The sequence below is a fragment of the Ambystoma mexicanum genome, chromosome 1p (assembly GCF_040938575.1).
Source record: "Ambystoma mexicanum isolate Mex_15411 chromosome 1p, UKY_AmexF1_1, whole genome shotgun sequence".
NCBI lineage: Eukaryota > Metazoa > Chordata > Amphibia > Caudata > Ambystomatidae > Ambystoma > Ambystoma mexicanum.
In genome coordinates, this window is record NC_090921.1 from 245,429,288 (window position 1) to 245,452,022 (window position 22,735).

Genomic DNA, 22,735 nt, shown 5'->3' on the forward strand with positions numbered 1-22,735 from the left:
CTGGCTCTCGCAATAACCCTGAGGTAACCTAGTATGTTCGATCCGCACCTGGCCCTGTGTGAATGCTCTGAGGTACCTCGAGGATGGAGTGGAATTGAAAAGAATACATTTTTCAAATCCACTACAGTGAAATATGTGGCATCCTTGGGGATACTACATAAAATTGTCACAGGATTCGGAACTACTGGAAACTCTTTCTCTAATACATCATTTAGGGGGCACAAGTCCTGGATCATTCACCATTTGCCTGTTGCTTTTTTAACGGGATATATTGCCGTTTTACACGGGGACATGGCTGGCACAATAATCCCCTGATCCAGTAGGCCCTGTATTGTTCTCCTAATGCCCTCCTCCACCTCTCTTGAAAGTGGTTATTGTCTTACCCTGGGCGGCATCGCACCTGGCTTCAGGGTTATACGCACAGGTGTTAAATATTTCAACAACCCTACATCATGTGGATTTGTGGACCATAACTGCGAGGACATGTCCTGTAAATCTTTCTCGAAAAATGGGGATGGAGTTACGACTGCTATTAAAGGACACTGCACTCTTCGATATTGTATCATTATGTCACAAGGGGATGCAAAACTCCAGTATTATTTCCTCCTCTTTCTGAAACAGTTTGTCGTCCATCACCTTCTTTAGCTGAACTGTTCGGTCTACACAGAGCACTGTGCGTCACTCACACCTGTCCCTATCCATCCCCAATAGGAAAATCCTTCTGCCTGACACTACCAACCTCTGCAGGTCCAGTGACAGTATCGTTCCTGCCAACACCTTGGTGAAAAATTAAATCAGTAGGCACCCGCTAGCATTGCTTGGCAATCTGGGGTACCACTTTCACAAGTATCATGATATCATAGATTAACATGTCTGGTCTACAGGAATCCCAAGGACTACCACCTCATTTGTCCTTGTGTGGATAATCAACATCGCCCTTACAGTACACATCCCAGGCATGGAGCACACTACTCCATGATCTGTAAGGGATATTTTCATGTTTAACTTACTGAGCAGGTCTCTACTGTAAGGAACTCATGGTGGAAACAGTAAAGACAGACACAAGTGATCACAGTTCAAGAGTGTTTATTAAACTGTGTATGTGGGTTGGAAAAATGTCTAATCTAAACCTAAATCTAAGATGGGCGCAAGCTACAACCATCAAATAATAATAAGGCAGTCCCATTGGCGTCTTGTCAAAATAAAAGGGCCTATACTTAGAAAACAACCTACTGCCAATCATTACGCTAAATACAACATAGAATGTGGGATACGGTTCAGAGGAAAGAAAGAAGTCTTTACAAATAATAAGTCTGGATGCGGTAGTCGGGGTCTCCCTTCCCCACATTTTGAGCACAGAACAAGGTAGGATTCTAGAGCACAGCACACGCTCGAGCTTTCCCAGCACAAGCCAACACTTCTGCCCTCAGCTATCAGAGCGTTCGGTGGTTAAGTCTCTTTTCTACAAAAAGTCTCTTGTCTCTAAGGACCTGATGTATTCCAAAAATAACAAACAAAAGTTCCTTTCTTCTTGTATGTCGGGTGATGCCTTCTCACCCTAGGAAACCCAATTCCGCATTCAGATCCTTCTTGAACTCCGTCAGGTTCACTACGGCTTTCAACTCAATCTCATCTGTGACAATAACAACTGGACAAACCTCTGTCGGGTTCATTCTTGTCAGCACACTATTCATTTGGTGTTTTGGCTTCACCCCCTTTCTATCGGCATCCTTCTGTTGGGTTTACTCTTGCCAACTCTGTCAATTACACAGTTTCTTGAATAGTTCTTATGATGCAGTATTCACTTCCTTAGCTTCACAATCATCTGTCAGTCAAAGACTTTCAACTGCACAGAGGATTTTACGAGATCCCTTTATGACCACTTTGACCCCTTTCGCATCTTTCCCAAGGCCTTCTGGTAACAGTAGTTTCAACAATAGGGTAGTCACCCAGAGTTTCCTGAGTGAGCACCCACGTGGTGCCTGACTCCTCTGTAGCTGGTTTTCCCCTTTCGTATTAACAGTTCTTTGTACTTTCTTCAATTAGCCTCTTGCTACTTTCGTTCAACACAGTTCGGCTTCTTAACGACTCACCCTTGACTCACCGGCTGTGATGAACTGCTTGGCTTTTCTTGTCGCTGGAGTCAAGGACAGTACCATGGTGGCAAGCATCTCTCCCCGGCTTGGTTACCAGCGGAGGGGGGCCCTGTTTACCGTTGACATTTGTTGCAACACACGCTGGCTTAAGTTCACGGTCTTACGATTCCTTTTGTGGAAGTGTAACAGGCCAGAATTTGACAGGGCTTGGTTGCTTATCTCATTTTCACCCTCTAGATTCAAGGCGTCTTTCTCCTCCTCTTGAACTGGCGTGCCGAGTTAGCTCTCTCGTTGTGCGTTCTGCTCTGATTGTATTGTGCTCTCGTGCTCCACCTTGTATCCCCGTGGGAAAGGAAAAGGGCCATCAAGTGTGTGCGATTCTGATCAATTGTCTGACTTTGCCTGACCCTTGTGGTGGGACTTGTGGTGGGACATGTCAGGTAAATGGCTCTGGTGTTTGTCTGTCTTCTTTTCATGGTGTGCAAAAGTGTTCGTGTCAGCAAGGCGTGGGGGGAATGTTTGAGTATGGTATGGTGTAGGATGGGAAAAGGTGTTATAAGAAGGGGGATAACGCATCTCACCCATCGGTTTCCCACTCCCCGAGGACCCCACATCCAGGTGATCCTGCCTCACTGGTCCAGCCCCAGGAACTGGATCCAATAGCGATGGTCATGTCCTGGCCACCTGGATGACAGATCCCAGGGGACTAGTCAGAGAGAAACCTTTAGTTTTCTCACACTACCCAGTAGATTACCAGGGGAACTCTCAGAATATAGTAGGGGTGCCTGTACTATCTTCGGTCCCACCTTTACATCCAGATCCTCAGTGTATGGAACCTTGGAAATAGCCCCAGAGAATCCCTGTGTGTCAAGATATTGCTCCTCAAAATCCCCCTCTCCCTCACTGCGGCCCTCCTTGCTGCCACTGTGGGCCGGGGTACTGTTGACCCCAGCCCACTGTCCTTGTACTCCTTCCACCAAGATTGCTGCAATAGTGAAACTCACAACTTGGTGTGTGCTCTCTGTTCCCTCCACCTGTACTGGTGTTGGCGCAGACACCTGACTGCCACTTTTGCCTATTTTTTCTCTACCAACTTCACTTCATCCCCCTGATGCTTTTGTGCAGTTTCCATCTCCCGCTCCTTAATCCTTTTACAATGGTGCTCTATTATGCTCTGTATTTCCGGCCATCCCTTTGCCTCAATACCCATGATCTTATCCAGTGCCTTCTGCACTTCCTTTGGCAAACCCCTCTTTACAATGAGATAGAAGAACTGTATTGATTCGTCCCACAGCCCTCCAGCTGGGTCCTCATCATCGCCCATGGACAACTGCATTAAATACTGCAAGTCTGGAGTATCTGGGAAGTCCCATACCATTGCCCCAACTCCATTAAACAATGGTCCATCATGTGCGTCATCCCCCGGGGTTACTCCTGGAAATCTAGCCTTAACCCACACCTCCTCAGCCTGATCCCCAATTACGGCAACCAATAAACTCTTAAGATCTCTTATTGCTAAGGGCACCCCTGCCGTTTGTTTTTCAAACTCATATATCCAGTATCTCACTCCTGATGTAAGTTGTGGGAGGGCCTTAATATAACTATTCTTATTCATTTGGGGCTAGGGCCTCTCCACTCGCTTATGTATCAGAGGCATCTGCATTTTTTCTCTACTTACGACACCCTTCTTCACAACTCCTCTTCTCTTTACTACTGCCATCCGGGCGGCCCTGTTCCTCAACCTGCCTCCTGTCCATATACCTTCTCTTGGGGGGTATTTTCAGCCACCTCTTCACCCCTCCCTTGATCTTCACTCGGATCCTCTGTAAACGTACCAGCATCGCCTCCCTCCATATTTGCTCTGAACACTATATTCTCCTCTCCCAAAATAATCCATCCACCCGGGCTCCTCTCTTTCTCAACATCTACATGTTTTATACCTTCAGTATCCATCTTGTACCCCTGATTTCCACTCTCCTGATCCCTCTCTTAGGGCACTTATATCCCTTCCTGTTCCTAGTAACATCTGTAACCTTTCCAGTTCCGCTAGTAAACCTGTCAACCTATCCTAGAACTCCCTAGACCTGTACTCTGTCGATGCCAGTATTTCGGGCGGGTGGGTATACAGGGGTTTGGGAGTGGAAGCCTGTGATGTTATTAACACTGAGGTACTACCTACCGCAGCGGAAAGAGTCCCTATCACGGCAGGTACATAACTTCGATTAGTGTACCCTTCTGCAGGATATGGCGTTAAGGGATATAATCCCCTAACCCCCACTGGCACACCACCTTCTCCTTTTCCCTTTCCACACTTCTCAGTTATCTGTCTCTGTGCCTCCTCTCCATTCCCTTCTGTAGTTGTTTCCCCTACTTTTACTAGTAAAAATGTGGACATGTGTTCCAAAATACTCTTGTTATGCGAGCCCTGCCCTAGCCATGGGCAGGGCGTCCCTCCTCCCCCTGTCTCCACGATCCACTGCTTATGATATTTCTCCACCCTGTCAAATACAGTTGCAAGGCCTTGTACATGTGCTCTATTGGTGATCCTCCCCCCATGCTAGTGATGTATATTTCTTACCAGCACAGCAAAGCCCCTCTAATGTGCTATGCACACTGCTGCTTGCTTACAACAATAAAAACAAGAAAATCAACCCCCGCCCTTCTCTGTGCACACACACCACTCCACAACTCATCCGACACCACTCCACACCGCGACGCACGCAATTTACTGCCTCTTCTCGGGCCTAATCCTTGTCCACTAAGCACAAACACAGTAAATAGAAACAAATACTATGAATTAGCAACAACTACTTGTTCCAGGCCTAATACTTATGCAAGACCCCTACCCATATGTCTATATTTATTCCTGAAATAATATACTATCCTGTTCTGTGTTACCACCTTACCTCCCCTACCGAGGAGGGGCTTCCTGCCTTACCTTATAATACCTTATAATACTTTGCCGAACCAATAATGCACATTTTCACCACCAGTAACCCTAACCTCATCCACGTTACATCAATGACCTCGCTCTCCACGTTCTTACACCTTTCACACTTTCCCAGGCATCCTTCCCCTACTTGTTATCTCTTACAAGAGTCTACTCACACCTGCGTGCTCACACAAACCCCTCCATCACAGGGTTCCAACACCGGACTGCACTCTCCTCGGAGCTGCCCCCAAAGCAGAGAGTATTTTTCTTAAAATGGCTCTTTTTTCAGGGCCGGTCGCTGTAGGTGGGCACGGCTCCTTCTGGAGAAGCTACGTGGAAGTCTCTGCAGGTAAGGGGTCCTGGGATCACGTTGGGTCACCAATTGAAGGCAAGCCCCTGAACGCTCACACCAGAGTTAATACAACCCGCTAGGGAAGAAAGGCTCAATTCGATCTTGTAAGGATAACAAGTTTAATCTCATGTGCAGATGAGAGCAAGAGCAAAGAACTTTGCTGCTAAGAACGTTCTGCCAAAGAGAGGTACAAGCAGAAATGTTTAAAATGAAACATCGTCATAAGTGATGCAATACATGCAATGAAAATCTCCGCGGCTGCTTGAATGATCTCTATACAGTTGCTGTGTTTATCCATATGGGGTGGCAGTTTATTGGTCCCAGCCCAGTCCGTCCATCTTCCATCATGTGGGTGCTGCGGGGCTCATCTTCTTCTCACGTCAAAGGTCAGAAAACAAATTAATTATACTAATTGTACAGCTTGATTATCACTCATACAGTGCCCTTGGCAAGCCTTAAAACAGACAGACAGGAGTTTCCAGGGTACTTTAACCTTCACAAACACATTTCACTCATTACTTCCGCGGCATCCGGCTCCAAGGTCTCTGCCCTCATTATTAACTATAATGTATCCCTCCGAGCACCTCGTAATACAAATCACATGATTGTTGCTTCAACGATACACCCTGTCCATCCACTTGGAATATTTCAGGACTTGTTACTTTGAGGTTGGTGGTCAAAGGGCACCTGGTGTCCTGGAATTCGGGCAGTTTAGGGTTCAGTCAGTTATATGGGCTATAACTCATGGTCACTAGGGAATGGGCCGGGTCATGCTTTGGCCAAAGTGAGACAACATGCATGCCAGGCACAAGCCTCTGATCGCGGCCTTACAGGTTACATTCCCCTTCGGTGAAAGATGCATCTTTGCAACACTTTCAAGAACAATGAACAGACAGTGTGGCGGTTGGGGGTGCAAACTGTCCTCATGGGAACTTGTGCATGACTGGAGATTTCTGTAGCCTCGTGGATTTGGGCCTAGTGCATGCAATGCCTCCTTTCTCATACTTACCATGCAAGCATTCTCTTCTACATAGGAATATTCATATCTATGCAAAGTAGCGATGCCACCCGTACCTTGGGCCATACCATATGAATAAGCTATAGCTGATTGTATTAGTATAGGGTGCTGCTGAATGGGAGAGCATTTCTTTCACTGATCCCTCCAACGCCCGGGCCATCCCAGCCCCTCAAATGCATCTTGTCTTACTTTAAAGCGGCTAGAAGGGAGGGGGGCTGTCCCCTTCCCAACACCTGCACTGTTTAAAAACCAATGAATTGAATGCTAACACAAGTTTCTCGCATCTGGGCTTTTTCAAGACCGCAACTAATACAAAAGTGAAATTTGCTTGGTATTTCCCTTCATATTAAGTCATTGCTCACTCATCATACTGCTTGATTAGTCTCTTATGTAACAGTCAATCCTTATTATTGTACCTGCATAAGCAGCTTTCAACATGATATCAAGTGACCACATTGTGAACGTGTAGGTAAGCCATCTCATACCAAACAGAGATGGCTTAAACCTTGGCCAACACAGGCAAGCCTCAAACTAGATACTAATGAAAAGATCATGTATTTTCCAAGAGCTTATTAAGTCACACATTGACTGAGGTGGTAGCGTGTTGGATGCTGAATCCATTGGGACGAGAACAGGAAGACGAGACCACAGATCTGATGGAAGGTTCTTCTATGTGTTGAAACCTCCTAAGGTCAGCAATGTCATTTATTGTAAGCTACACTGCCTGTGACTGGTGCAGCAGTCGAAATAATGTTAAGTTTAGCTGGTTGAATGGCGATAATTTCCCTTTCTTCTCATGATTCCTTAAAGGGTAACATACAACACTACCTTCTGTCTTTGTTTCGGGGTTTGCTCTCATATCTGACAATACAGGAATTCGAAGATAACAGTCGCAAGTATAAAGAATTTCTTGCCACGCAACTATGAAAAACACCTAGAAAGAGGTAGTTAATTCAAGATGTTTAACAGAATTTATGTTGCATACTAGTTAAAGGAGCTGTATTGATAAGGCCTTGGTTTAAATCAAAAATAGTTACACATTATTTTCTCCACGGGGCATGGGAAGAAAAAGTGTCCAGTACTGTGTCATTAGCTAAATCTACTTCAGCTTTACACTGCAACCAACACATGCTCCTACCCACACATACCCAAGGTAGAACTCTCGACTGGATACTGGATGATAGCTGCAATATCTCTGTTCTCTCCGATGCCCCATACCCCTGGTCTAACCACCAGATCATTACCTACACTATGCCCATTCAAAGGAGTGCTTGAATCCAAGACAAGGGCGCCCGCCGCAAGTCCCTACCCACCCAGCTGCCTCGCAGCACCTGAAACCTCACCAGTGACCTGGTCCTCACCCTGCTCAACCACCCCCGGCCTGTCGTTCACGGTGCTGATAGCCTGGTTGACCACTACAACACCATCCTAACCAACTCCATCAATACGCTTGCTCTCTTCAAAGCCTGTAAGGCAATACCAGCCAAAGACCAGAATTCCTCGTACACCCCAAATCTCTGTGCCCTATGCACATTTAAAAGAGCAGCTGAAGCTGCCTGTCTGAAATTACCCTCCCCATCTAACAAAAACGGGTTTACTGTGGCCACAGCAAACTACAAACATAGCATCCAAGCTGCCAAAGCTCCAAGCCACAGCAATAGGATAGCCAATGCCACGTCCACCACCCGAAAACTATTTATCATACTGAGGGAGCTAGAAACCCCCACTCTTCAACCAGCACTTGTCACTAAAGACAACGCCTGGTGTAACACCGTCCAGAATACCCTCACCGGGACAATTAGCCAGCTGCAAAACAAGATCAACACCAGGCGCTCTCTTGTAGCAGCCCCTTTATCATCTCCAACTCATACATTACCAAACTCAGACATTCTACGCTTCCAATTGCAACCTATTTCCACCACCAACCTAGAAACTATCATCAAGGGTCTCAAACCCTCCTGCTGCAAATGGTACAACTGCACAGCCTCCATTATCAAACACTCTGCTGAATCCTTACTCCTGCTCATTGCTGCCATCACTAACTCATCCTTTGCCACCAGCTCCGTGGCATGACTCTCAAAGAATCTTGGATCTCCCCCCATTAATGAAACTGCATCTGAGACCCCACCTTAGACCCCACCATACCCATTAACTACCGGCCTATCACAACCATCTCCTTTCTGCTGAAAATCATGGATAGAGTTGCATACCTCCAGATCCGGGATTTCCTTGAATCTCACAACATCCTAGGCACCCGCCAATCAGGCTTCCATCCCAGGCACGGCACTGAGACAGCCCTCCTTGACTTAGAAAATCAATTGAACAACGCTATTGACTCCTCCTTCTACTTGACATATCAGTGGCTTTCGGCCTGGTTGACCACAGTACACTCTGCCATCACCTTAGCGCGTCAACCCACTTCTCCGCTGAAGCCACCAAATGGGTTAAAATGTTCCTATCCAACAGGACAAGAGCCTTTGCAGGAGATGGTCTAGCGACCCCCATCACTTGCAGTGTTCCCCAAGGATCCTGTGTCTCTCACACTCTGTATAACATTTATACAAAGTGCCTCTTTTACCTCCTCAACCCCCTCGGCCCCTCCTACACAAACTACACTGATGACACCCAAATCCTCATTTCCCTATCTGGCACCCACTTTCAAAATACAGCTAAGGTAAATGCTATCTACAAAACCATTCCAACATAGATGGCATTGCATAGCCTTTGTTTGAACGATGAAAAAACAGAAGTCCTTATCATTTGCTCCCCAGATCGACTAGCCAAGCTTGGCAAATCCTTAAGCTCCTTCACTATTGACGGCCACATCATACCTGTTGTATCTGCTGTAAAATCTCTGGGAGTCTACCTCAATGCCTCCCTCAACATGTCACAGCAGGTAAATCACATTGCTTCTGCATGTGCCACCAAACTGATCAACGCCAGCAAACGGTTCCTCTCCTCCAACAACCACACACACATCGCCCGAGCACTCATCGGATCCAAATTGGATTATTGTAACTCCATACCCTGCAGCACTTCTGAAAAAACTTGAATAAACTGCAAGTGGTCCAAAACAATGCCCTCAGAGCAGCCACTGATTTGTGTAAACACGACCATGTATCCAAAACAACAAAAGCTCTCCACTGGCTTCCAGTTAGGGATAGAATAACATTTAAAACTGTTTCTATCACCTACCAACGCCTAGCCAACCACGTGCCAACATATCTCATCCAAACGATCAAAAGACAAGCACCCACAAGACCACAGCGTTTGGCCTACAAACATCGCCTGGAGACTCCGAGATCCAACCGTAAAAGATCTGGATGAACAAGCTTCCCAGTCCGGGCTGCCACACTGTGGAACAATCTACCCCCACACCTGTGGGCTGAATGCTGCTACCAAAGTTTCAGAAAGAGTCTGAAAACCCTCCTCTTTAACAGATTGCACCACTGTACCATTTCCACTGTTTTTCTCCTGTTGTAACTAGTGGCTCGATGCCCCCGGGCTTAGTACGCTACTATAAATGCGTAAATAAATAAGTCTGTTAACCAACAGCTTTTCATTCCACTCTGTAACTGCCGAGTGTGCACAGGCGGCCAGAGATACACAAAAGATAGTCCATTACTGGGAATCACAGGAACAGCCCCTGAATAGCATCTCAAACACAATTCAATGACATCACACAGCTCCCGTGTCTCCCACAGCCTGCATTAGTGAATGGGCCCTCATGGAGAGGCCATGCACGTATAGCTCTTGAATGGTGGTTTTGACTTCCACTTTACTATTCCCTCCATTCTACCGTGGCTGGTGCCCCACATTCACCTGTTCACACAGTTCTGTGAGATGGCTAGGAAGTCCAAGATTATATCCCTGGCGTTCGCAGGGGACATCTACAAAAAGGACACCTGAATAAACTGGTCTCCACACTTGAAGGGCTTCCACAGGGCATCTTGGAGCTATCAGACAACCATGCTTCTGTAATCTGCTACCATTGTGTTGTACCTGTCTATGACTGAATGTAACTTCCTGCTACAAGTTTACTTGGTAATCAATCTCTTAAGCAAAAAGTGCCTAGGTGCCTCTGGGCTTTGTTCTCTATATAAATGCCAAATAAATAAATAAATACATGCTTCCACTAATTTGGTACTTGCATCCAAGGTACTACAAACCACCATCATTGGAAAGTGATCATTGCCACAAGAGGTCTAATTTCCCCCCTTTTTAGATCAGCTTTGTGTCCGATCCACTGCATAAATTACACGCACATGGTCCTACTTATACAATCTGTGTGCGCACATACGCCTAAGGGCGAGTTGCGCGTTTAAAATAAATAAATAGAAAGTTTGTGAGAGGAGTCCACTACACCACCCCAGCACCCAAGGAGGAGAATAGACACCCGAACCACACCAATCAATACATCAGCATTAGAACACCTACAGAGCTTGCTAGAATAGAACGGCGAGGAGCAATTAGAACAGTTACAGAGCGTGTTAGAACGGTACAGGGAGCGCCTCACACAAATCTAAAACCCTGCCAGGCGTAATCCCTTCCCCCACCCTGATGAGATTGGGAGATTGGTGAGCACCACACTCGGACAGAGTTCTGAATGTTAACATGTTAAACTTCATACAACCCACTAACAAAAAACTCAGCATTTCTGCAGACTTATCTCACTCAAAAATCTCACACAACCATCTCTCGCACAATAACCTGCACGCACTTCACAACACTGTAACAACACATAAGCAACACCGACAGCACACGAGGACTGACATCAATCCGATACTCGCACCAAAGCTCAGCACCCGGTGTATACCGAGTTGAAGCTGCCAACAGAGCACCCCTCCTCTCACTATCCTACTCCCGCTTCACCTACTAACCCATCCCACCTTCCCGTTTGCAGATCCGCCAGAGCGCCTGGGGACCAACTCCGTTGGTGACGGTGTGCGGTACAAATATCTTTAACATTTAACATTTAACATAATAAAATCACATTCCCTCTACCTCTATCCCATTGTATTTTTCCCAATCTTTCTCAGTTCTACGTGTCCGTTTCATATGAACAAGGTACTAGTGCCGTAAGAGAAGTACAGGGGTGATTGTCACAGTACAAAAGCTTTCGCACATGACATAACTAAAGAGCTGCCCCAATGTTGTGTGGCAGAAGCTGTTCAAGGAAGCAGGAGGCATGATGGCAGTCACGGAAGGCGCATTCATTTCCCCAATGGGATTGGTGCTCAACAGTCCCCAGGCGAAAGTTGTCTGATGCAACATTGGTCTCGGCCCCATGGGGAGTCAGTGAATGATTTTACTACCCAGGAAGTCACCAGAGTATTTTATTCACACTGGTGAGGAGGTCTGACCAGGTGGCAGAACCGTCAAGGTGCAACATCGAGTCAGCGTTCTGATCGCTACCGATGCGCCCGGGGGGTTCTTTCCTGTTATGTATGCAATTTGAGGGGTTGATATTCTTCAGTATTCTTCAATGCGGAAGAACGGAGTCTACGTTCCACTTCTAGTACACTTTTCAAAGATTTCTTCTCTTTTCTTCAATGGACTTTCCCAAAGACATTCATGGTCGGGCAGGTGTGGCGCAACCTGGACGCTTCCATCTTCTGAGCTAGTCAGAAGAAACAGAACAGGATATTGGGATGCTGAGGGATTTCCAGGTAACGGCAGAGAGATTTGGGGTGTGGCTTGGCACCATAGAAGACCATTTCAGTTGACTGACCTGGAGTCGTGGTCCAGGGTGCCGCAGAACAGGTGGCATAGTTTAAGAGTGTCGTTGAGGGAAGTAAGAATAGTAAAGAAGGTAGACCCCAAACAAACTAAAAGTGTTGTGCATGTGAATTTTGCCTGCAAGAAGATAGCCATGGAGAAGGAATGTGTATGGAACTTGGCTTTCACCGTGGGGGGCAGAGGAGCCTCAGTACAGGATCAGGCTCATACACACGATCAAGGAAGATTGAGCAGTTGGGGATATCTTTGATGCCCTTTAATGAGGAGAACATGTAGTTACCAGAGGAACAGATGTTGCGGGACGTGCTGATGAACTGAGGCACAGTGGAGGACACCAGCTTTTGGTGTGTTGCAGTCAGGAAGGTTGTGTGCTAAGAAGTGGCCAGAATGCTGGCTGCTAGTGGGTCACAGCCATTGTTGACATTTTTTCCAATGCTGAAGTCTGGTGATGGCGTTGTCATGAGACAACGAAATGGACAACAGAAGGGTAGTATTTCATATGGACAATGAAGCCGTGGCACTATTAACACACTGTGGACTAGTGATGTGTGGGTGTGGTTGCCTATGTGGTCATCTGTGCTACAGAGCCTAAGATGCATTATCACCTTTCAAGCACACCACATTGTTGTAGATTTGTAGATGGGCTTGAAGTCATGTGTGTAGCAGGAGTACAGATGTCAGCTGGAAGTCAGAGCTTAGCTAGCGTAGTGGTGACATGGTCTGAAAGTTAAAGCAGGCGGTGTGATCACCGTTTACCAGTCTGGATTGGAAAAGATAGGCATGGCATGGTGTGGCCGCATCTGGGATACGATCACCTGGTACATGTGTCAATGCTAGAGCTAATCAGGCAATGATGAGAGACATGATCAGGAGGGGGCCTCGGGCAACCATAGTGTGGTCCCTCTAATTGCTGAAGAGGGCCTGGAGGACACCTATATAAGCAGTGGTGAGTAACAAGGAAAGAAAGGAGGTCAGCGGGTAATTGGGGAGATGAGGCAGACAATTGTTGATCTGGTGGCTGGAGCACAGGGAAATTGAAATCCAGGAGGTGAATACTTCAGGTAGGATGGGCTTCAATTATCGGACCTAAATATACAATCATAATGGACATTTTGGGAGCATAGGCAATGGGCATTGTATTTGGTAATTGGTTATTTATAACGTGCTTAATACCCAGAGGTTTCTAAAAATGGACCTGGGGATGGAACCTGTGTTCCTTTGCGTCGTCTTGCTTCCAAGGAAAGCACGGTGCCCCTGAGCTGTCCTCCCGAGATGCATCATTTGTGTGAAGGGACACGTGGAGGGGAGGGGCACGGGAGTTAAAAAAAGAATATGAGGATGTTTTTTCTGTGTGCCGGATATTTCACCCAGTTGGGGCTTTCCGGATTGTCAGGCGTTTACATTTTTGATTTGTACAGGAAATAAGCAGAGGAGTGTGGAATTCTCAACCCTTCTTATGACAGAAGAGTTGGCGTGGGGGCCAGGTGGAATGGCAAGCAGGAAGGTCTACTGTGGCCTGCAGGCATGAGGGTGGGCTGATGTCTGGCAGGATGGAAGGACAAGGTAGACCAAGTGCCGTTCAATGGCCCAGAAGGTGGAAAGGGACTAATAGGTGGAAAGAGCCTGAAGGGGAATTAGAGGTCGAGAGGGAGGCAGAGTGCTGAATGAGGATGAAGGAGTATCTATTGTTCATGTCGGAAGAAAGGCGCTATAGATAAATCAATCTATTGCAAGGTGTTCAGGGTATATTAGTTTGTACGGGATGGGGCGGAGGATGTACAAAGTGCAATCTTTTCGCAAATCAAATAAACATGAGGGCTGTCCCTGCCTCTCCGCTCATCTCCAAAGTAACATTTGTTTCCACACTCTCCCTACCTTCTCCTGGGATCTGGGATGTTGCAGATCCAGAATGCAATACATTATTGCAAAGACAGTGGAGAGTGCGGAAAATAGTGGAGGCCTTCATACCACACAAGGACATCCGACCTTACCCAGGGGATACTGCTTATGGAAAGGAAAGAAGGAAAGATTCCATGTGTACACACTCACATCTGCAATAACACGTATAAATAAAGGTGGTGTGCGGATAGCGGTGTGTGTGTGTGTGTGTGTGTGTGTGTGTGTGTGTGAGAAATGTCCGCCACGCCATCAAGATGAGGGGAACTCATAGTGCTCTAATCAGGGACCTATGTCTAGTTCTGATAGAAGTTCCATCATGCAGTTTTGCAACTCTGACCTTCACATTTTCCATCGTGCATTCAATTATTTCTCTGATCTTCCAATTTCTGCTCGTTGACCTGAGATGTCTCTCCTTCTCTCCAGGTTTTCTATCGTGCACCGAATCACACCTCTTCTCTCCGGGTTTCACTCCATCCCCTTCTCTTCAGCCTTCTTCCCAGGCACTGTCAGAGCTCTCATCTTCTGACTTCCCATCCTACACTTTACATCCCACAGCCCTTCCTAAGAAGATTTTCCACGTGAACCTTAGATATGTTTCTCCTTCTTCAGAAGTCTTCATATCGTGTATCCAAGGATACCGTTCCTCTTCAGACCCCCAATGTGCACCCCACATTGCTGCTCTCGCTCCATACTTCTGATCACTCATTGCATCCTTAGACTACAAATCTTGAAACCTACTTTACCACTTCCCTGGTCATTTATTTAGTTTATTTTATTGGGTTTTTATAACACGCCTAATACCGTACCCGAGTTCGTTTTCTAAGCGCGGATCCTGGATTTGGAACTCTGTTGCTCTGCGTGGTCTTGTTTCCAAGACCAGCATGTTGCCCCTGTACTATCCTCCATTCATCACATACACCTTTAACGCGTCTTAGCTCTGCACTCTCATCTTTGCCCTACCATACTGCTACTCTCCAGACTACTTATGACTTACTCATATACCTCTGAAATTACTGTACTGTCTTCCATCATGCATCCCGTCATACCTCTCTATTGCGCTCCACACCTCTAGTCCATCATCTCTGTAGTAATATTGGGGAAGCGATAGCACCTGCCGGGATTTGAGGTCATCGGGAAGGCAAAGGCTGCAGTACGTCAGGCTCTCCAGTGCATGTTGGAGGAGTACAGGGATTCCCCCTTGTCCCGTTGCAAGAACCTTAGAAGACAATAGTTGTCATATAGTAAATAAATCCAAGTCAATGCATACAACAGCAGACAATGCATACTAGAAAAAAGCATGCTCTTACCCGGTCGAAGTTCCCTCCCGGGCTAATTAAATTTGTCCGAGCAAGAATATTAATCTGTAGTGTGCCTTGCATGTGAGGGATGAGGAGCTGCAAAAGAAGGGAGGACAGAGTCAACTACATGGGAACAATGGGGGCCAAGAAAGATACAAGACACAAGATCAAGGACTATTGTTTAAAACTGAGCAGTGGGAAACTGGGTCTCATTCTTCCCCAATGTTTCTGTATATTGGTACCTAGCGGGGCGGTGGGTGTCAGCCTCTCAGCCAATGAGGAGGCTTAGAGCGGGGGCCATCTTCCCCCACCGGGGAACGAGGTAAGTATGGTCCCCTCTCCCCTTCATCCTCCCCCATCCACAGAATTCCCTCCCTTGCCCCCCACCCTCACTTACCTTGTTTTCAGTCCATTTCGGGAGAGGACGCTCTTGGCACACTACATGTAGTCCCTTCTCACCTTTCCATGGCGGTCATTTTTTTGCTTACTTTTTTCAATGGCCGTCATGGAGAGGGAAAACAAACTTCGTTTTCCTTCCTCAGCGGCCATTTTTATAACATTTTTTTTTCTGTTCAGAAACACTGGAGCGTTTCGGAACAGAAACAAAAATGCTATTAGTACCCCGGTCTTAAGGGCCGGGGTACTAATAGCAATAAACCCTTTGTTAAGCGCCTTTGTTAAGGCGCTTGCTTTGCTAGGGCCTGTAACTATGGGCCCTGGGGCATTACCTGAAGTGGTAATGCCCCCCTGCTCTGGGTTTATTCTTTAAGTAGGTACTAATACCTTACTCTGCATAAAACAACTCATGCAGTATCAAAGGGTACCATCCCTGATATATCCATTTGGAATGTGAGCCGTTAATACACCAACAGAGACAATAGGTCTTTGGAACACCATACAGAACACACATTTGGAATGCACTCCACCAGCACACACACTGCAACAGAGCACCAAGGATATCTACATGAAGGTACGTTCCAATTCGGAAAGTGCCTAACTAGATACTGACCCTCATTACGAGTCCGGCGGTAACCATGCCGGTAAAACTGTCAGGTAGCCGCCGGACCCGTATTGATTTGCCAGCACCTGACTTGCCGGAAACACCGGGGCATTACAACCCTGGTGGTCCGGCAAGTCAGGCGCTGGTACTTCCGTCAGAGTATGCTGGCGGGTGCGTTCCGCCTGCCAGGGCAGACCTGGTGGACAAAACGGCACCCGCCAGCAGACTTGTAGTTTGCTGGTCTGGAAACAACAGTGCCGGTAAGCTTACCTGCACTGTTGTTTCCAGACCGGCAAACTTGTAATGAGGCCCAATGTCTCTCTAACTCTCAACTTGGATGTGTCACCCACCTTGGACTCACTTTCACCCTACCAATACACCCTCACCGAAAACTTTCATCTCCCTGTAAAGGCGTGTCTAATTCCCATTGATTGCCAAACATGTTGGACATCACTGTCTTGAAGTCTCAACAGTTTAAACAGACTGTAAACACCACAAGACAAAAGGACTGGCGATATGATAAGGAATGCTCCTTCGCCGTTCCCTCCACCAGCACATGCACTACCTTAGAACAGAACACTTTGGTAGCCCAACAGAACACATAACAATTACTATATCTTTCAAAAACGTTATTCTTGTCAAGTTCAGCAGTGGGATAAATGCCTACAGGGTGTAGAGGTTTCTCTATAAAGGAAAAGGACGTTCTTGTTCCAGAACCATCCGAAAGTGGCAGGAATGAATGAAGTTCAATGAACGAAAGTTCTCAGGAGTGCTCTTTTCATAGGGATACTAGTTTGAATCTGGTTCTCTGTTATAAGTATTCTCTCATGGTCATAGCGCCCAGATTGCTTCTAAGCTCTCAATCACAGCGTAAAACATTATAGGCAGTGCTAGCAGCCCGATGGTTATGGTGAAACCTTTCATCCATAAGAAATGCAAACGTTCTACAGCTAATGGCCCTCATTACGACCCTGGCGGAAATCGAAAAACGATGGCGGAAATGCAATACCGCCATCGAATAGCGCTCGGTGCGACTATGACCCGTCACCGCAAAGTACGATGCCATTAGCGACACCGTAGTGAACGCCAACGCTAACTGCACCAAGTACGCGCGCGCGCGCCATGCCAAACCGTAAATACCACCTTGGCGCAACGGTACGCGAATTCCGACTCTAGCGGACATGTACCTAACGCCATCAAGCACGGCGGAAAGTACCATTCCGCCATGGCGAGAAGTACGGCATCGCGAATCAACCGTAAACGGCCCCACTGAGTGCCTGTACACCGCTCGCTGCCCACAAAGTACAACTCCCTGTAGGTGCAATGAAGTCACAATGCAACCAGTGAAATGTACAAGTCACCCATGCATGCCAACGAACAAAAGAATCACAAGAGGGGCCAATGGGAGCTGCAGGGCACAGATGGCACGAATACAGAAGCCATCCCAATGGACATGACCACAGTCCCCAACCAAGAAACGCACGCAAACACAGGCACCTGTGACCAGCAATATTCCGAAAATCACATCATTCCACCAGTCCACCTGGCTGACCGGCATCTGTTACACAAAACCCAATCCCCCGCCCCTGAGCATGACAACATTCAAACAGTCATATTGGCAGCCCCCATCCCTGACCTCACTGGGCTTCGTAGGCAAACGCGCCCAGCACAGTACCACGCAACTAAACTCCGAAGCTGGAACCCAATGCAGATCTCCTCACAATACATCGCTCCCCAAATAGGAATATGCCACATCACTTGCAAAGAAGAACGCTACACGGCCCATATCAGAATAGAAATTTAATGCACAACAAAATCACCAAGCCCATACAGCCATTAGGCCATGAACTCCAAAACACATTTCACCATTGTGGGCTGCATCCGCAAGAAATGACCAGCTACTACTTGTGTGACGCCCTGTTCCATCATGGTACACAGAGCCACATTCACGTACGAAAAGGCAACATGGAAGCGCACAGAACCGCAGGGCCGTCCCAATGGGGAGGCACTAGTCCAGCTGAAAGGCCGAAATGTTGCTCCGAGCCACTAGTACTGCGTAAGGGCATGTGGCCCATTGGCGATCGTCCCATAAGATCGTAATGCTGCTCCACTGATTAACACGAAGCAGCAGGTGTCGGGAGTAAAAGCCATCTGCAGGAGTGGCATACAGATGGCAGTGGCAAAAGGGGAGGAGATACCTGTCAACCAAAAGAAAAGAAAAAGAACAGAATGGCCATCAGAACTACATTCGAACAACTCACTTCAATGATCACACTAAATCCACAGCCATATGCATGCTAGCCCACTCCAAAGGATCATCACCACCCCAAAACCACTTGCGACTCATAACCATCTATATCGAGGTGCAAACACCATCACAAACGAGTGTACCTGTGCATGCGTCTGTGAAAACAGAATCCATCAGATGGGAATGTTAACGTGCATGGACACAAGTGTCTGAAGGCGCGTCGAGACAGGGAGGGCTCAACAAGGCCAGATAGACGATGGTCCCACTATGGCAGCCCTGCATCACATAGCGCAGGGGAGGCGGACAGATTCCAAGAAGCCCTGTACATGGCAAACTCTGTATCAAATCATCTGCCCATGCATCCATTCATCATTCCCTCATCCCGGTATAAAAACGCCTGAATATTTACTCACATAACATTAGAAATATCCATTGAGTCTGTGCGTTATGCAGCCTGCAAAATCCACAGTGCCCCAGCCCGGAATTCCAGTGTTGTGAAGTAACATGTATTTGGGAACGTCCGGCCTCATCGCCCACGTCGCTATTGCGCATCCCAAACTATTCATATCAATCATTGCATCCTCGCCATGGCCCCTGTCTCAAGGACATTGAACAATAGAACGTTATATTTGCAGTCAGACCTGTGGGCATCTCCTCGCCGCTAGCTGAAAACCGAAAGCGCCGCCCTTCGAATTCCCCATTTGCAACATCACGTCGAAAAGGCATCTGTGGCCGTTTGAAATCACAAATTAATCCATCTAGTGCGGCTGTGTGTGAAAATGGCAACTGCCTTCACCCACAAATGGGACGCCCCGCCCGTCGGTGCAACTCGGTACAGTGATGCATGAGGGCCCACCGTTACTCGAGTACTACGTTCCACTGACCCTTCACAAGTCTGTTCGCGACTGCAAAGATTGTATGTGAAACAATGGGACCATAGCCGAATGTACATATCAACCAATGTTACACGGCCATCGGGTACAAATACATGATTGCAATAGCAAGATGCCATTACTCGAATTGCAGCGTTGTGTGCGGGACGTGCTCGGCCAAAGGGGAGAGCAGCTTGCACAGGTGGAATGAATCACCACAGGTGGAGGCCATACAGCCTGAAAACACATAAATTGCACACCCAGTCTCCTCCCACAACCACACCCACTCCGAAATGCTACCGGCAGGACTCGCGATGTTGGCCCTGGGGGACCTGATAGCACTGCAAGTACTCCAACTCCAAGAAGAAGACGAACACCAACTACAACCGGCCGCACGGAGGAGACGCAGGAGGAGGAGGAGGCCAAGGCAGGGCCAGCAAGGGCCGCCAGCACAGCCACTACCACCACGCAGGCAGCCCGCAATCCCACGCCTCCGAGCACATCCGTTCAACCTCACTGATGAGCAGATCCACACCCGTTTGGACCGGGACACCATAGCCGCCATTGTGGACATGACACAGGCTGACCTTGTCAGCATGATAGATAGCCCAACCGCCATCCCACCCCTACTGAAGGTGGTGTCTGTACTCCACTTCCTGGCCACAGGCACCTACCAGCACACAGTCGGACAGTTGCATGGCATTTCTCAGCCACTGTTCTCACGGACACTATTGCAAGTGCTCGATGCCCTCCTGCAGCACGCAGACGACTACATCTCTCTACCACGCTCGGAGCAGGAAATTACCAACACAAAAGTGGGATTCCATGCACTTGGCGGCATACCGGGTTGCATTGGTGCCATCGACTGCACCCATGTGGAATTGGTCGTCCCACATGCCATGGAGGCCCAGTACCGCAACCGAAAACAATTCCATTCCCTGAATGTACAAATGGTGTGTGACTCCAACAGGATCATTACACATTGTTGTGCCCGATTCCCTGGATCAACCCATGATTCTATGGTCTTGAGGAACTCTACAATACCACGCTACATGGAGCGACACGCAGGGAACAGATCCTGGCTACTCGGTGAGTCTCATTTCATGCATGATGATGTGGGGTATGTGATTCGGCAATGACCTGGCAGGAAGGGGGGGGGGGGGTGTGCGTACGTAGCAATGGCATTCCACATCATACTTTTATCGTCCACATACAGGTGATGCTGGATATCCACTGAAGAGATGGCTCCTCACACCAGTCCGGAACCCACGGGACCAGCATGAGGAGGACTACAACCATGCCCACTCACGTACCCGTGTAGTCATTGAACAGGCATTCGGCCTACTGAAGACTCGTTTCCGCTGCCTCAGCAGGTCTGGCGGGGCACTCCTGTACCGCCATGAGAAGGTTGCAAAGATGGTGATGGCATGTGTCATGCTCCACAACATGTGCGTACGTAGAAATGTGCCCATGCCCCCTGACGCAGAACTGCAAGCACCTGAAGATGGTCATGATGAGGGTGGGGATGTGGCAGCACCTCAAGGAGTCTGCGAGGCACCGGAGGGCCGTGACATTCGTCAGCATCTCATTGATGCATGCTTCTAGCACTCACGCCTGGTGGCTGATACATGGACACGGTACTCGTGGCACTGTGTGTGTCTGGTACATGCACAATATGGACTGTACGCCTATGATGGCCTAGTACACAAAGATCAATGTCCACACATCTCATTGGTTGATCGTGCATTGTTTATGGCATATGTGATATCATGTTGAACACCCTATCGACCCGCCACCCAAGTGAGCCCAAAACACCCCCTCCACCCTCCTACCTCCCCCCCGAACACCAGTGTCCAAAGATGCTCATCGTCAGTGGGCAGTCGCTATTGCAAGCCCCCTCTGCGGGTATCAGGGGCACCCCTGCCTGTGGAGCGCAGGTTCCTCCCAGATCTACGTTGGGGGCTGCCCTGGACGGAACTTGCAACGGATGATGTCTCTGCCTGCTCACGTCCATGCATGTCCCTAAGGGTTTGTGAGAGCTCAGTGAGCACACGGCGCACTGCGGCAAGTTCGGCACATACGTCTTTGGACGTCGCATGCAGTTCCCCCCTCAGGCTCTCGGTGCTTCTCTCCATTTGGACTCTCAGGCTCTCGGTGCTACTCTCCATTTGGACTCTCAGGCTCTCGGTGCTACTCTCCATTTGTACTCTCAGGCTCTCGGTGCTACTCTCCATTTGTGCCCTTAGTGTCTCTGTACTTCTCTCCATTTCTGCCCTAAGTGTCTCAGTTGATGTTTCTATGTCTGCCTTAGTGCCCCCACATTCATCGGCATGGTCCTTGAGGAGCGTGGCCAGTTGCTGCTGTTGCACGATTAACTGGTCGAGGGACTGTTGCCTCTGCTGGGCCATGGCCATTTGCGGTGGTGTCACAGAGGGGCTGGTGACCTCATGTTACCTTGCCACAGGGCTTGTGGGGGATGGCCAGTCGTCGTCTTGTGGGTGCCCCTGCGTGGTATCCTCATGGTGTACGGGATGGGACAGACAGGGGGATTGGGACAGGTCATGGATGGATCTGACTTCGACATCCCCGTTTTCTGTGTCGGAGCATGCTGCCATCAATGGGGTGTCACCTATGGTGCTGCTGCCACCAGAGGCAGTGCCTTCTGTGGCATCCATTGGGGGGACCTGTGGTGGTGGTGTTGTGGGCATGCTGGCTGCTGGGGTGCCTGTTGATGTTCCCTCCTCTGTGCTGCCACCTGATTTGTGCTGCTGCCGTGTCTTGATGCGTGCAGCTGAGGTGGAGGGTCTTTGGCCGTTGGTCTTGGCCCTCTTTGCAGGTGTGCTGGTAGGGGTGTCCTGATGCTCGTCGTTTGGATCGGACCCTGTGGTGGAGTAAAGGAGGGCGAGGGTTATTAATGGGTCTGTGGGAATTGGAATGGCATTGTATCACATGCATTGGGGTGGTACCTGAGGGTGATTTGGGTCGGGGCCTTGGAGGTGCTTTCATTTGTGTGTGGAGTGAGGGTGCAGTTGTTTGGCAGCCTGCAGTTAGGGTGTGCCTGCTGCACGTGTAGTGGGTGTTTTAGGGGTTTTTAATTATTTATGTATTTATTGTGAGTTTTAAAGTGCGCTATCAGGCCAATGTGTGTGGACGTTCTCCTGGACATGTGTTTCTGTTGCACTATGGGGACACATGGTACTTCACATGATTGGAAATTGTGGATTTAGCATTGTTTTATTTGGGCCACCTACCTGATTCTTCGGATGTCTGCACTCCTTTCT

The 22,735-nt window shown here is 48.2% G+C and overlaps 1 protein-coding gene and 1 long non-coding RNA gene across 3 annotated transcripts in view; one reads left to right on the plus strand and one right to left on the minus strand.

Moving 5' to 3' along the window:
• The window catches only part of LOC138568684 (uncharacterized), a 342,089-nt gene that overhangs the window by 216,066 nt on the left and 103,288 nt on the right, over positions 1-22,735 (plus strand). The window lies entirely within an intron of this gene.
• Positions 1-22,735, minus strand: part of LOC138568676 (hydroperoxide isomerase ALOXE3-like) — a 411,617-nt gene that overhangs the window by 115,880 nt on the left and 273,002 nt on the right. Inside the window, exons 9-10 of the mRNA XM_069646461.1 lie at positions 15,344-15,430; positions 15,083-15,252 (exon numbers count right to left, since the gene is read on the minus strand). Of these exons, the coding sequence (XP_069502562.1) occupies positions 15,083-15,252; positions 15,344-15,430 (257 nt within the window). The remainder of the gene's footprint in view (positions 1-15,082; positions 15,253-15,343; positions 15,431-22,735) is intronic.